Source organism: Diceros bicornis, chromosome 8, assembly GCF_020826845.1.
Source record: "Diceros bicornis minor isolate mBicDic1 chromosome 8, mDicBic1.mat.cur, whole genome shotgun sequence".
Taxonomy (NCBI): domain Eukaryota; kingdom Metazoa; phylum Chordata; class Mammalia; order Perissodactyla; family Rhinocerotidae; genus Diceros; species Diceros bicornis.
Window position 1 is genome coordinate 48,700,819 of NC_080747.1, and position 16,464 is coordinate 48,717,282.

Here is a 16,464-nt window from a genome sequence, read left to right on the forward strand (position 1 = left end):
TAAGCTTAATAGATTAAATTTCCCTAAATAATTCCATTCATATCTTTAGAAAATTAAATATCCTTATAACCTTTAAATATCATTTACAAATTTAATATACCTGTTCCTCTCAAATACATCCACTGTCAGACTGGACAGTTATACACACCTAACCAGCACTCGAACAGCTCTTTTAAACCAAAGATAATGAACAATGCTCTCATAAACAAACACTTCCTCAAACTAGTGGAATTCTCTTTTATCTTACCAATAAAACCACATATTTAATATCAATCTAATACTTCCAACTAAAAATTTAAAAACTAACAAATAAACCATCAAACATATCAGACTATCTTAAAGCTTAAGTTAATAACCAAAATTTATCACAATGATCGTGAAACTTATTCCTAAATATAATGTATAATTATTCATAATTTGAATTTAACTTATTTTATTATTTCTGTACCTTACTGAGATTGCAAAGTTGCAAATTAGGGGGGACAGATGTTCCAACTCAGATAGGTGAGATTTCTGAGTTTAGGACTACTAAATTTGCCAATTAGAAATCTGAAGTCTCACATAAAAGTAGGGGCATACCTGAATGATGCTTCCAGCATGAACCCCTTATAATCCATGCCTTTATTTCCAACCTGATAATCCTTACCTTCCTCACCTCCAAAACAAGTTGTGGAAAAGATTATTAAAATGGCAATTGCTAAGATTCTGTACATCATCCAGACTGATTAGATCCTGCGTGTTTTTCGTAATACTGAGCTTATCAGCCATCATCCTGTAGTCATTTTATTGGCATATGTCATTAATGAAACAATATATTTGGGAGTTTCATTTATTAAGTGACAACAGAGTTGTGCAATGTTTAGCAATACCTCTAAGCTACAAGATAGGGCAATATAGCTTAACAGAATAATCATAAATTTGGTAGGGGGCTAGACCTTGGTTTGGATTCTAGCCTTGCCACAAGCCAGCTGTGACACAAAACAAGCTACTTAATCTCATTGACCCTCAGTTTAAGCTTTTCATCTGTAAAGTGGTAGTAATAATACTGATGTCTTATGTTGTTTGGAAGCTTGAGCAAATGTATACAAAACACTTAGAACGAATTGTTGTAGATTGCTTAATAAATTGGAGCAGCTACCACTTATTAGTGTCATTATTACAGAATATAATTTCAGATCTATATTTTAAAGCTGTATTACATTTTTTCTTCATTTTTATAGTTGTGAGGTCACAATTCTAATCTTGTGGGAAAGAAGCCTTACATTGTTTTCTTATGCTTAATATGATACTGATTCAGATTAACTATGACTATCCAACCCTGCATAAAGTGATAGTTACTTAAATCCAGTCTATTTGTCTAGGTAAAAATAATAAAATGTATTTCATATTAACTGTGACCTTCTATAAACAAAGTCTAAAATACTCACTGATATTAAAGTAAAATTTGGATAGTATGGATGCCTTTTTCACATCAAAGAACTTCTAAAATAACAACCTCTATATTTTTTACTTTTTACTGAGAAATATTGAGTGTCTCCTATGTAATGCCAAGCCATCTTCTAAGCTCTGGGGGATACAATAGATAACTTCCCCTGCCATCTGGAGCTTTCATTCTAGTAGTGGAAGACAGAAAATTTATTAACAAACAAATAAATCAATAAAAAATATCGGATTATGAAAGCTGGTAGAGAACCAAATGTGGTGATGTGATGCAGAAAGTCCAGGTGGCTACTTGGATTAAGTACTGGAGAAAGACCATTTTGGGAGTTGATATTGACAGCAAGATTCTGAATGGCAGGAAGGAAGTTCAGGGGAAGAGAATTCCGGGTGAGAGAACATGTTACATAAAGCCCTCAAGTTAGGGGAGAACTTGCAAATTCAGGAATAGAAAGGATGTCATTGGCTGAAGTGGGTGAGAGAGCGAATGGGAGATAAAATCAAAGGAGAAGGTTAGAGACAGATCCATAGGTATTTTTATGAGTATGCAAGTTTAGATTTTATTTTGATTACTTTAGAAAGCCAATGGGATGATTTAGAAAAGAAAGTGACAGGATATCATCCACGTGTAATAAAGATCCTGTGGCTACTATGTAGATAATGGAGGGGCATGATTGGCACGACTAAAAAGTGAAAATCCTCTCCACCTGTTGTTCCCCCATACCTACTTCCTGGTGCTAATCACTTATAAAAGGTTAGTAATACCCATAATCACACAAACATATATTCACAGAGATGTGTGTAGGATTGTTGCATGTGTGTGTTTGTAAAAACTATGGACTGAAGTATTGTCCTTCCCACTGTGACCTTCCTTTTCTTGTTCTATTTATCTTGCATTTATTCTATTGACTTTTTAGATGTATTTACTTCTATAATATGGTATTTGAAAATAAAAGAATGTATGTAACATCTATTAAATTGTGAAGAATAGTCATAAAACGAACACCTGTGAACTCAACATCCAACTTAGGAAACAGAACATTTTCCATGTGTTTTTCTCTTCTTGAAACCTCCCCCTAATCAATCTTGTGCCTCCCCACCAGAGAAAACCTCCGAACTTTTATTCTTCATTTCCTTGACTTATTCTAATTGTTTCTCCACCTCTAAAAAAAGATATTTAGTATTCCTTTTTTAGATCTTCCTTTAAAATGGTGTCTTATTGTATGTAGTCTTCTGTGACTTGCTTTATTTGCTCCCATATTCTAAGGCTCCTCCTGGTTCATTCCATGAACATTTAAGTGTAGGCTCTGTGCCATATACGATATACTTTCCCTCGGCCTGCAATACTTCACCCTTTCTCTCTTCCTATTCAACTGTCATTTGATATAGTGTAGTGAGTTTAACCTCCTACTTCAGGATCCAGATGACTGGATTCAAATATTGGTTATGCCACTTATTAGGTCTGTGACATTGGACATGTTAATTAACCTCTGAACCTCAGTTTTCTAATGAATAAAAGAGTACCTACCTCGTGGAATTCTTGTGAGGTTTCAGTGAATGAATACATGAGAAATACATAGTATAGAACCTAGAACATAGAGAGAATTAATAGAAATATTTGTGTTATATTTATATAATATATATTTTATATATACATACATATAATATTTACCAGGCATTATTTCAGAAGTGTGATACACCAATGAACAAAAAAGACAAAATTTCTGTTTATCTAGAGCCTCAAGTCTAATGCAGACATTAGACTTTAAATACTAGACATTAAATATAAATATAAGAAATAAGTATATTGTAATAATATGTTGTATTATAGAAGATGGTAATTACTATGGGGGGAAAATAGCTGGGTTGGATGTGTGGAATACAATTCTAAATAGGGTGATTAAGTTAGGTGTCTTTAGGGAGAAAATATGTGAGCAAAAATTTAAAGAAAGGAAGGAGTTATCCATTCCTGTATCTGGGGGAAGAGCACTCTAGGCAGACAAAAAAATTGTACCAAGCCTAAGGCAGAAGCATGCTTGGGGTGTTAAGGAATAGCAAGGGAGCAGGTGTGGCTAGCCCAGTTGGGGGGGAATAATAGAACAGGAGATTACGTGGGCAGCTCTTATAAATGTCACCTAACAACAGTCATAATTCCATCAGCTCTCAGTTAAGATGTTGCTTCTTCAGTGCAGTGTTCCCAGACTTCCCAGACAAGGACATATCCCCTTATTATGTGCACTTAAAAATTTTTTTTAATTGTGTAGTATAACGAACATTAACAGAAGTACACATAATATAAGTGTATGGCACAGTGATTTAACACCCCTCCCCAGGTCAAATATTAGACTATTGGGAGTACCTCAGAAACCCTTTGAACCCTTCTCAATCCTTCAGCTTCAAGCATAACCACTATCTTAACTTTTAACAGTACGTATTCTTTTGTGTTTTCTTTCTTTCCTCAGACGTCTATTTTTTATTTTCATTGCTGTATATATTTCTGTATTTTATTCATCCATTCTACCATTGATAGTCATTTGGGTTGTTCATAGTTTTCAGCTATAATAATTAATATTTCTATGGAGATTTGTACGCACATTGTTGTACTTTTGCGTTTATTTTTGTGATAATTTGATTAATCACTTACTAGTCTAGCAGCTCCATGAAGGCAAAGATGTTTTATGTTAGCCTTTCTCTTTTGTATTTGCTAGGTTAATATTTGGCATGCAGTAGAGTGTAATTAATATTTTTAATTAATTAATTAATTAACAAATGTGAGAGATTTGTCCCCAGCGTTTCAGTTTGAAGTTTTGAAGTACTTCTTGATAGAAACATTCCTCAAGTGCTCAGGATCTATAATCCTGCACCAGTTTTCTTACTGTCCTTTTGTTTATTAGTTGTGCTGTGTGTGCTGTATGTGTATGTGTGTTTGCTGACCTATAAAACAATATAGACAATATTTCTGAAGGATAAACATGTCCCAAGATTCATAAAACCAATTGTCTAATATTTTAAGATTAGGTACTCCTGTTATTCAAGGAGTTCAAATATGTTTGGAACATAATCCATTTGTGAGCTTGGTTTTACCGTTAGTAGTACTAATAGTTCTTATAACTGTTTCATCCTTGGAAAAGCTTCTGAAAATATTTTGTTTTCTCCTCCCAAGATGGTTAACACTTTTTTGATCCCTAACTCAATAAAATAGCAAAACAGAATAAACCAGAAAAAAACAATCCCCCTAAAATGCAAAAGTATTACGGTTTTCTTGAATTATCCAACACTTAGAAAATTGAATGTGAGAATGTAAATAATGATGTAAGAATTTTCAGTTCTCTATAAAACTGCCTACTGTGAAGCAATGAATAAGCACGAATCAACTTCCTTTATCTCCTTCAAAAGAAAGAAAAGTTAAGATAGTATGTAACCTGTAAAATTACACTGATCTTCTTACAAAATTTATGGAAAATGTTAAGTTCGGTAGCATTTTAATAATATTCTGTGTTCTTTTCTTACCAAACTGTTGCAAGATTCTGAATTCTTAAAGTAAATCTTTTGTTAATAAAACTGACAATTTAATACATATTTAAATACTCATTCCCATAAAAGTTACAATGAAAATAATTTGTTTTACCTTGGAAACTAAAATTATTAAATTCTAACTGTCTAGAGTACACTTCTATATGTCTTCAATATGTTTAAGTTGGTATAGTACATTACATTTATTCCTTTTTCATAGTTATAATTATTTTTGGTATAGGCATTTAGGAATACACTTAATGAGAACCAATTATTATCATTAATCTAGTTTCTGATGTTCTCATACTTCTGTACTGCAAGCATGTGGAAGTTGTATACTCATCAGATGCCAGAAACAAAGGTCTCATATAACTATGACAGTAAGAAAAAGGACGATTTGTGTGAAAAATCACTACCCGGCGAGTTCATATCCTTTTTTCCTTTGCCCCCATTCAGAGCCGAATTCGTAGAATGTGGAATGACACAGTCCGAAAGCAGTCAGAGTCTTCCTTCATTACTGGAGATATAAACAGTTCGGCATCACTCAACAGAGGTAATTAGGAATGCTTTTTATATTTATTGCTTTGTGATTACTTTAAGAAGTTTTTAAATGCATTGCTTTATTTGCAACTTCTGGACCTTGTTCCCTGTGGTAGGAATATTGCAAGGATATAAAACCTGGCTGAGTGTAGCAGTGTGTTCCATTATTCATAAGGCTTTTTTTTCCAATCCTGAATTTTCAGGAAATCTTTTCTGAAAGGAAGTTAGAAAACGAGAACTTTCTTTTTCTAGTCATCTGCCACTGCTATAAACTGGTGAGCAGTCAGGCCTCATTGGAAGCAGTGAAAATGGGCAATTATGTGGCTATATAGTCTGCTAAGCATCATAGAGTTCCACTTTGTCCCAGGTATAGAGCAATTTCATAGTATTTGTGGAAGTAAAAATATACTGTCTAATACATACTTAAGGCAACCTGTGTATTTGGAGAAAAAAATCACATCTAATCATAATATCTAAAAGACTTGTGCAGATAATAATGGATATTTAAAGACCTAGGAGAAAAAAATACTTTATATGTATATTATGATTTTTTTGTGTGTATGTGCCTCTGGTTAAAATGTTCCTAGGGCATCATTTAGATTTTTGAAATGAAGTTCTCTTAATCTACTGTTTTGTTTGTGGTTGATATTTTTTTTATTATTCTTTGTCTCTTTCTCTCTTTCTCTCTCTCACACACACACATATACACATGCACAGTGTGTGTGTGTGTGATTAGAATTAAATTGACTGCAGTAAGAATGAGTAGATGCAACATTTGTGGAGAGCTACACCACAGTCAGTGCTGGGAAATATTTAGAATGTAGTTTTATCTGGGAAAGTGGCATTTGTATGAGCTTATTCCAATCCTGCTGTCTTAAGAGAGACATTATTGATACATATGTTCAGTAGTTATTTTTTTTTTGGAAGATTGGCCCTGTGCTAACATCTGTTGCCAATCTTCCTCCTTTTCTTTTTTTTTTTTCATTTTTCTCTCCAAAGCCCCAGTACATAGCTGTGTATCATAATTGTAGAGTTGTAGCTCCTGTATGTGGGACACCGCCTCAGCATGGCTTGATGAGCGGTGAGTAGGTCCGCGCCCAGGATCCGAACGGGTGAACCTTGGGCTGCCAAAGCGGAATGCGCAAACCCAACTGGTGCGGCCAGCCCCTTCAGTAGTTATTTTTATGATCAACATTGTTATTTTTTTTCTTACCCCTGAGCTAGGATTATTAGTTTATTTTAAACCTGTTTCCGTCAGCTTTTTATTACATTAAATGCTACTTAGAAACAAATAATTTAACAATTACTGCTTATGATTAAGAAAGATTCAGATGCTGGTGCTCTTAATTACTTTTACTCAAGTAAGTTGCATCTTATTTATATAAAAAATGTTAGGACAACTAGTGTCCAAGTTGAATTTGATATAAGGATCCATATTATATATAATCTTAATTGACTTTCATATGTTATTTGGAGCAGTGATAGAGTAACTGTAACCTAGTGATGATATTAAATTTTCTACATCACTTTTGCTGAAGAACAGCAAGTGCAAATGTTCCTCCAAATATGAAGAAAATACATTAAAATAAAACAATTAACTTCTTGTATTTTGTTTCATTATTAGTCTGTTTTTATTTGGTAGAGTATATTGATTTACATAATATCACTCAAATATTCTTTTTTAAGTTTAGTTTAATAGTTACTTTGTGAAAATTCATTTAAATAGGAATCCTCTAACATTTTGACATATTTTCCAAATCATAGAGAATGAATTACTTACAAATGCCTCCAAAGCTTAGGAACTAATTTGCCTCCATTTTCTTTATTATTTAAATAATCCCATATGTAGAAAATTTATAGGATGTTCCTAGAAAGAAAACTATTCTTATTAAAGGGGTTTATTATTAGAAGTATCTTACATCTAATGGTCACAGCAACTGTTGAATAATTGTTGTTTAAACAAAAGATGAGATAATATGATTTTAATGATTCACTGTTCATTTCCTTAACGTGAAGTTGGATAAAATATGTAAACTTATTATTTTGTCTAGCATTATGATCTAAATTTATGTAAAGATAGTAACGTGTGTAACTTTCATAAGAACTATTTTAAATAGATAATTTTTTATAACCTTGATTTTAAGGTCAATCACATTATATAATATTGTTGTGCCCTTTTTAGTTTCTTCTCAAGAATTCATCAACTTGGAATATGCAATATGTGGATGACTGGGTCAATTTGAAATATATTTAAAGAAAATAATATTTTATTTTGACTGATCATATGTTTAAATCTGTTTTTAAAATCTTTAGTTTTAAAAGATATTTCTTAAAGTTACTGAAGAAAGGGTACAAAATTTCTTGTGACATCCAATAACTTACTTTAATGATGACTTTGGGGAGGGGGTTAAATTGAATTTCTGATTTGAAGTGTGTCCAGGCAGTGATCTTTTCCTTCAGGACGTATGTTCTTCCTTTCACTCAGTGACTTTAATGGTGGTGGACATCATAGTGATCTTCTCGATTTCCTATGTTAATTTCCTAGTCCCCCAAATCAGAAACTCCTTGTTTTATTCTCATCTCATTATTTTTTATCTTAGATGAGTGGAGTACTTTAAAATTTTATTTCTTCATAGTATATCTCTCAAGATAGTCTTTAACCTCCTTCTTTAATCTTGTCTTATTTCCCAGGGTCCTATCTTCCCTGCATTCAGGCGTGTGTATCATATTTAGGTAGGTGGCATCCAAGATTCACCTTTCCAGATAAACACTTGCATTGTCTCAGCAACATATTCATTCACCTCTGTTTACTCAAAAGACTATATTCTCTATTACTGAAATAAAAATTTTAGGCACTGCATCTTTACATCTTCATATATTCTATCTTCCCATTCATTCTTAGTTTCTTACAGCAAGCAATTTTTTTAAATTCAACTCCATTTTCTTTTCTTTCCAAGTTAGATATATTAAATCTCTTATTTTTGTCTTTAGAAAAGTTCTGGCCCTTGAAAACTACAACAAGTTGTCTAGATTAGTCCAATTTTCACTTTAGGTTTCTTTCCTTTTCATAGCACAGCCCAATTCATCAAAAGAATAATTATTTTAAAATTCTGTATGTCTTATCATCTATTCTTCCAAACAAGAGTCCATCATTATCATCTTGGGGATCCATTAAGAATAAAGCATCTACCATGCAGTACAGAACTCCTTCTCAATGGTTTTTATTTTTTTCAAACCATCTCTATTATTCTATTCTTGAACCAACTTGTTACATCCTATGTATCAGATTATCTGTTTAGATTTTCCAATCTGATAAATTTGGGATTTTACTCCTTGGAATCATGTGAGACCTTGGAAGATTTATTGATAATTTGCAATTTGTGTAATCATTCTTATATATTCTCTTTGGGATTTTGTTATTTGATGACCTCATCTTTTTAAAACCTTCGATTACATTTGTCCTTTGAATGTATTTATGAAGATGTGTCCCAAAAGTTCCCTATACATTTTCAAATATATTTCCCCTGCCCACTTGTTTACTACAATGCTGCACACTCTCGCAAATCCAGAATTCCTTGAGGCCAGTACTCCAGGACTACTGTCAAGTTAACTTCACCAATCCAACTATAGACACAGGTAGAAGGAGCTTTTCCAGAGCTCTAAGGTGATGGTTGATTACAGAGTTTCAAAGAAGGTTAACTCTGATCCAAACCCAAGTTTTCCCAAATTATACAGAAGAGATTATTCATTGGTTCATTTAAATATTTACTATTTGCATATACCTTGAAGTCAGTCCTCAATCTCCTAGCTCCTTCCAGGCCTATTAGAAATCCAGTCCAAATTTCTAGTAGCTTCAACTGCTTGGTAATGGGAGAAACAATTTCTAGCTAGAGCTATCTTTCTCACCTCTATCTCCTACCCACAGTCTCTACTGGCCAAACCTCATCCTGAATGATTTAGATTAACAATGCCTCTAAAACTTGTTTGATCCCAAATCGAAGGTATTTGGTGAGAAATTTCTCTGGTAGTTCAATTAATTGTTAAACATTTCTACTCTCTTTGTAGCTCTATATAGAAATTGGGATAGTTTCTGAAATTAGATTTTATTGGGCTTTGTCTCACTGTGAATAATATAATTGTATTTCTCATTTTCTTTTTATTTAATTAGTTGAATTTACATCTGAAATTTCGGTTTCAAATAAGTTTTGCTAGGTAACTGCTACAATGATATGGTATCATTGTGTGAATTACAAAATAATGCCCCATCTCCCCCCCACCCCAGCTGTGGAGTTATTGCAAAAATTTGCCCCATCTGAGTGACAGAATTAGCAAAAGGGCATTGCTTCTGGAACAATGGCTTGGCTGGCATCGTGGGTTTTTATTTTCCCCTACCTCTCATCCTCCATCTCATCAACCTCCCACACAAGTTAATGCTATTTAGATTTTTATACATGGAGATCTGACCAGTAAGGCTATGTATTTAAGCCAAATTTAAGTGTTACATGGCAGAAGACTGTCTGATCTGTAGATGTATAGCACTAATTTGTTAATGCTGATGGATTCTCCTTTCAAGGTTCAGATTCATATTAATCTACAAATGCATTCTCAGTAAATTTATGTAATCAGTAAAATTATGATGGCCTATGGCAATCTTTTCATAAATTTAAGGGTAAATTTTGGATCTCAGTGGCATAACTACCTACTGAAAGGTGACGTCGCCTATTTGGAGCATTGTTGATAACAAAGGAGAAAGGTGCCATCAAATAGACATTTGCAAGTCGTTAACTTACTCACTGCAATTTTGCGCAATAGTTCTGGGAATGGAGTTTTAACCCAGTGCCTTTGGTAAATTGCTTAACTTCTCGGTGTCTATGCACTAGGGATATAAACAGTACCCACTTCAGAGGGACCTTGAGAGGACTGAGTTAATATATGTTAATTGCTTACAACAGTGCACGAAACATAATAAGTACTACTGTTATTATTATTTTATTCAGAAGTTCACTTATGTTTTCTAACAAATGAAAACCGGTCCTTGCCATAGCTCTCAAGTAATCAGATATTAAAATTCATCATTCACTACCGAAGGCTTCTTTTCCTTTTTATTTTCTGGTAATAGGTGGGAGGAACAAGGTGGTTACCTGAATGCCAAGTAAAAGAAATAATTTACCTAAGATGGTGCTACCCTTGAAGCTAACAAAAAGAAATAAACTAATAAAACTGAATCGTCTCTTCTAAATCAGAAGTTAAATGTAAATTACATTTGCCTAGTTGTACTTTCCACTTTTGATTTGTAACCATCTTTTAGAATTGAAGAAATAAAGGTAAAATATTTCCCCTCCCTATCTTAATGATACAAGCAAACACTGCCTTCTCTTATCTCTCAGCCCTATCTTACCCTTCAGAAGCTTAGAGAACACTAGTTAATTCAGACAGCCCTGCTAAAAAACCAGTTATGTAGCGCGGAGCAGACCTGTGACTCATTCCCTTTTTAAACCCATGTCTTCTCAGAGCCTGGATTGTCTTTCCCAGGAGGTTGGTCACTGAGGCAGAAGAAACTTCACAATAAATCACCTGCCACATCATTAATATTCAGGCTACTAAACATATTTTGTTTTTATGTTTTTAAAGAAAAATGCAAATGAAGACATGTAAGTGATGTTTCACTGCAATTAATGATTTCTATAAATTAAAGCTGCTGAATGAAAAACTCATACTCATTCATTGCACTTTATTAATGGCAGTAAATATAATTTGGCTTATCTGCATAAAATATGTCATATTGCCCAAAAGCCTTGCTGTTTGGAAGGATTGTAAAATCGTTGTTTGTAAATATTAACCAGATCCTGATATAATCTGACATCTATTTGTGAAACTGGCAAAAAACAGTTAATGATGTATCTAAGAGTGCTTGCATAGCCAACAAATCAGAGTGGCCTCTATGACAAATTACTTTTTGTTATGAACAATCATTACAATGATATAAGTGCAAATAAAATAAGTATCCTATGGCATGGATAAAATTTTCATTTGCGATTCACCATTATATTTATATCTAGTATTTTTTGACCTTTATATTCTTGATTTGTAAATGAGGCAGCAGTGCTCTCTGTGTTAATTTTTTTCCTTTGTACATGTTATCAATAAAGACATAATCAAAAAATATAATAAAATAAGGAAATCTGTGTTAGGAAAATCAGTTCAACACACAAAAGCAAAGTAGGTACAGATTTTAAAAGTGAGATGCTGCATCAAATAGATAATTAAACAATGCTGTTAATATCCTGATTCCTAAGTCAAGGAGACCAAATAATTTTCAGAATGAACTTTCCATTGCAAAATGAAATATATTAAATATTGATTTCTTATCAATCAGGGGCAAAGTTTCTTGCTATAAGTTGTTGGCAGGAACTGAAAAAGAAAAACTTTTAAAATGCTTGCCCGGTGAGTCTTTCTCATGCTTTGCTTTTAACTTTGTCTCTTTGATATGAGTCTTTCAAATCATCCAGCCTCTCACAGCTAACTACACAATAGTAAAAGTGGCTTGTATTTATTATGATTATGATTATAGCTTTCATAGATCCCTTACAAAGAGAGTTCTTTATCTATGTAGATTCCTCATTTTTATGGGTTATTATCTTATTGTCTATATATAGTTGGCAGTATCTCTTACCTCTTTATGATAAATCAAACGAGCTGCAGTGAGAGACCTTGATAACTTCTAACTATAGTACTACAGAACATTTTGACTTAGTTTTGAAATATTACTGTTGTTTCATACTAAGTTGCTGAGGATGTAATATTTCAAAAAATATTATCTTTTTTTAGATCTAAATGTAAATATTCCAAAATTGCTAGTATTCTTTTCTTTAATAGAACACAATATGCCTCTTTGTAGTTCCTGATAAATTTGGGATTTCTCCTTTAGTGTGTATAGCTATCATTTACCTATTATGCACTGTTCATTATTCATTATCCATTATCTTTATATTCATGAAGAAGCAGGGTTTCTTGGTAACTTGTGCAAGATCACGTCACTAGTAAAGGCAAAAATCTAGACTCCAAACAAGGTCTTTCTGACCACAAAGCCCTACTCAAGATAACAAAAATTTGTGTTCTTTTCTTATGATTACAACTTTTCATGAAGCTTGCTGATGGTTAGAATAAAGATGTTTTCCAAGAATGTATTTCAAAGTGATTTTATCACCTCACATGGAAATAAGATATTCTTAATGGCACAGTTATTCACATCTTTATTTCTTGATTTCCTTCACGTCCTATTCATTTCCTTCTACTTTCTTTTGTTCTCAGTACAGTTAATGTGGATTCATCCTATTCATTTAGGAAAAGAAAAGCTTTAAAATACTGTGAATATACAGGTAGATGGATTGGCCAATAACATGTTCCTTTTACAAAACTATTTGATATGGCATGTGGTGAATTAGTATACATTATTGTCCAATTGTAGGGCTTAAGTTGCAAGAATTTTATAATCATTCTTCTTTTCTTTCCTGGAAGCTCTCAAGGTATTTCATTGGTAGAATCCTTTTATCAGTAATTTTTAATTTCTTATATTTCACTAAAATGATGAACATTTTGGTCAGGGCAAAGATGGTGTTAAAAAATAAGGTAAATAGCTTCTGCCTATAATCATTTAGTAATAGAACCAAAGATGTAATTTTCCCAGGCCTTTGTTCTCCTGAATTTGATATTCCTTGAAACTGTGTCCTCTGTCAGGACAATATAGTAATGCCTAGAACAAGTAGAAAATCTGTTTGAGTTGACTTCAAGTAGATAGTGATAATGTTATAAATTAAACTTATTACTTTTATGTGTTAATTCCGGTTTTAACAAAAACTGTGAAATGTCTTATAATTCAAAATTTAAAAACAAAATCTGACTGTACCTCTCTCATCTGGAAAAGCGTCCCTACTGTATTATGAACATAAAGGGTGTGATAATATAAATGCAGTATATGATATCCAAAGTTAACTGAGTCATCACTTGTTCAAAGTACTTTTTATCTAAGAAATAGATTATATTAACTTATATCAGCTACTTTAAAAGTGAACAGAAGTTAATTCAATTGCATGAAAAATTAAAATATGGACAGGAGATATCAATTTAGCAAAAGAAGGCCTCATTAGAAAAAAAGATACTTAAATTGTCATTACCAGTAATTGTGTAGTATCCAATTAAAGTAGCTCCTATTGAAGTGCATATAAAGGCTTGCACTTTATATAGCTCAACCTTATATACCGCATGTCATTTAAAATTATGTGATAGGAAGTCCTATGATTTTTAAAATAGGCTTTCTTCATAATTTATCATTATAAGGAATGTGACTGCTTCAAAAACTAAGACAAGTTACCCATCAGATTCATGGAAAGTAATTTACAACCCCCAAAATATCACTGGAGAATTAGGAAAGATTTAAGAGGATATACAGATTGAAGGAAGATAGTCTTGATGTAGAAAAATAGAAACATAAGTTTCCTTAAACACCCTCAGTCTAAATAGAACAGAGCTGATTGTGATTATATGATAAAACAGACCTTCTCTGAACATTATCAAGAATCTTTTGATTCATAGATACCTTGTTTTAATTCATATCTGCTTCTCTCAGACATTCTTCATTCAAATATAGGTTCCAAATTTAAAATTCAAGTTTTAACCAGGATAGACCTTCTGCATGTAAACTCGTATGGTTTGCACAGTAAAAGAAAGTATGCCAGTAGAGGACAGAGAATTACACTAAAAGTCATATTTTCTTCACATTAGTAAAATTATTTTATATTGTTAAATAGTTATCATACTTTCATTTGTTCTGAGGTTTGTTTTATTCAGCAAAAATTGACAAGCAATGTGTGATTTACAAATAAATACAGCTGTGGGATTGACTACATACTGTTAACAGATTATCAAAAGATAATCTGATTTAGAGAAAATGAATTGACTAGCTACTGTGCAAATGACAAAGATAAATATTCTTTTGCTAAATGCCTTTGATTTACTAAAAAGAGCTGTGATTTACTGCTCTTTTGCCTGTGGTTAAGCAAACTTGGCCATTATCTTTAGGCTCAGTATTCATTGTTTTGAGTACTATGCCGATGTATTCAAAATATCCAAGTTTACAGCACACAGATATATGCCTTTGACCACAAAAGATGAGCTTTAGAGATGAGTAACTAAGTAGTATAGATTCATCATTTCTACTGCAGACCAACCCCTTCCTCTATTGTGAACCAAAGATTCACCAAGAATTCTGAGATCCAATCCTGCTACTGTTGGCTTGAGCAGTCAGAAAAACTAAGATCTCTGAGCAGCTTTGCTTTCAGCTAATTATGTAAAAAACAACACTGAATATCTAAAGTCATCAGTTTCTTCATCTGCAGCACAACAGGGTTGTGTTACATTTCATAGCCAAAAAAATAGAGAGAGAGAGAAAGAAATACTTTAAAGCTTTTAGAAGAAAATATATTTTAGATTTTAGGTTAAAGAAGGAGTTCTTAAAAACAAAATAACAAAATCATAAACTAAGACAAAGACAGATAAAAATTTAAACAGTACTCATAGCAGGTGAAACACTGGGAGCAGTTGTAAACAACACATATGACAAACACAATGTTAGTGCCTAGATGGTATAAAGAATGTCTACAAATCAGTAAATAAAATTCAACAACCCAATATATATGTGGGCAAAAGATAAGAACAGGCAGTTCTCAGAATAGGAACCCTTTTGGCCAATAAACATATGAAAAATTATTCCGTCTTTATGGTAATCAGGGAAATGCAGAGTATAACGATAATACGGGATCTTATTTCATACTTCATCAGATTGGCAAAAATGTCAGTCTGACAATACCAAGTTCTAGAAAGAATTTGAGAAATATACATTGCTTCTGGAAGTGTGAATTAGTACAAACACATTTGACAGCATTTTGGCAATATATTGTAAATTGAAAATGTGCACAGCATGTGACCCAGCAGTTTGACTTTTAAGTATTTATTGCAGAAAAACTCATGTGTTTGGGCAAGAAGACATGTATAAAGCCAATTAGTGCAAAATAACAGGGAATTGAATAGCTAATTTCTAAGGTTCCCAACTCTAAAGCTCTCAATATTAAAATAGAAGCAACACCTTTGCATTCAGAATATTTCATTTTATATTGAACTAACAATAACCTAATCTGTACTCTGGAGAAAACATGTCATTGAAGTTCATATTAATAGATTCCCAGTGAATGAATTAGCTATTAAAAGAAGCTGAAGTATCTCCAAACCATTTGAAAGAAATTTAATAGGCAGGTTGATTAAAATTTAATAGCAAACTTGTTGGCTATTAAAAGTGCACAGTGTGATAAATCAAGATGTCAGCTCTTCAATTTATGACTTTAGAAAAAAACGATCAAAGAGCTCTTTGCTTTCAATAAAATATTTCTTCTTTGACACTTTGTAATTTCATTAATTGTTTGAATAAAAATAGTAAAAAATATAAAATTATGGTTTCTGTGGTTTTTAAAAGTTTTATACAACTTTTAAGGATAGCATGCAGATTCTGTTAGTTTTGTTTCTTATTATAAACAACTTGGTCTTGATTTATATAGCTGTCTCTATTTTATAAAGTAGCCCTTTAAAATCGAACTAATCGTTGCTTGCACTATCTTTCTGTAGGTTGTGTGGTGTGTTGATATTGTTTTGTTACACAGAAAAGCAAAAAATAGGAAACAAATTACTTAAAATAGATAATGCCTATTGGATCAGTTCCCCGTAGTTCTGGAAGCCTCTTTTATCTATTTACTTTTATTTTCATTTGTTCATTTATGGTACATAAATGAATATATGAATATGAAAATAAAATAATTGAACATTACAAAAAAGCATATGAGGAAAAAGTAATGCACTCCTAGAAGGCTCCTAGTAAAATTTTGTTGAAACATATTTTGGGGAGAGGATGCTAAAAATGTTTGAAAA

At 32.4% G+C, this 16,464-nt stretch overlaps 1 protein-coding gene across 14 annotated transcripts in view; it reads left to right on the forward strand.

Annotated features, from left to right (window-relative positions):
* Window positions 1–16,464, forward strand: part of ADGRL3 (adhesion G protein-coupled receptor L3) — a 784,802-nt gene that overhangs the window by 745,885 nt on the left and 22,453 nt on the right. For 13 of the 14 annotated variants that reach the window (XM_058547158.1, XM_058547157.1, XM_058547171.1 and 10 more), the window contains one exon: window positions 5,407–5,503. In XM_058547158.1, the coding sequence (XP_058403141.1) occupies window positions 5,407–5,503 (97 nt within the window). Of the gene's footprint in view, window positions 1–5,406; window positions 5,504–8,181; window positions 8,349–16,464 lie in introns of those variants that run through there. The other variant, XM_058547170.1, reaches the window with a different exon arrangement.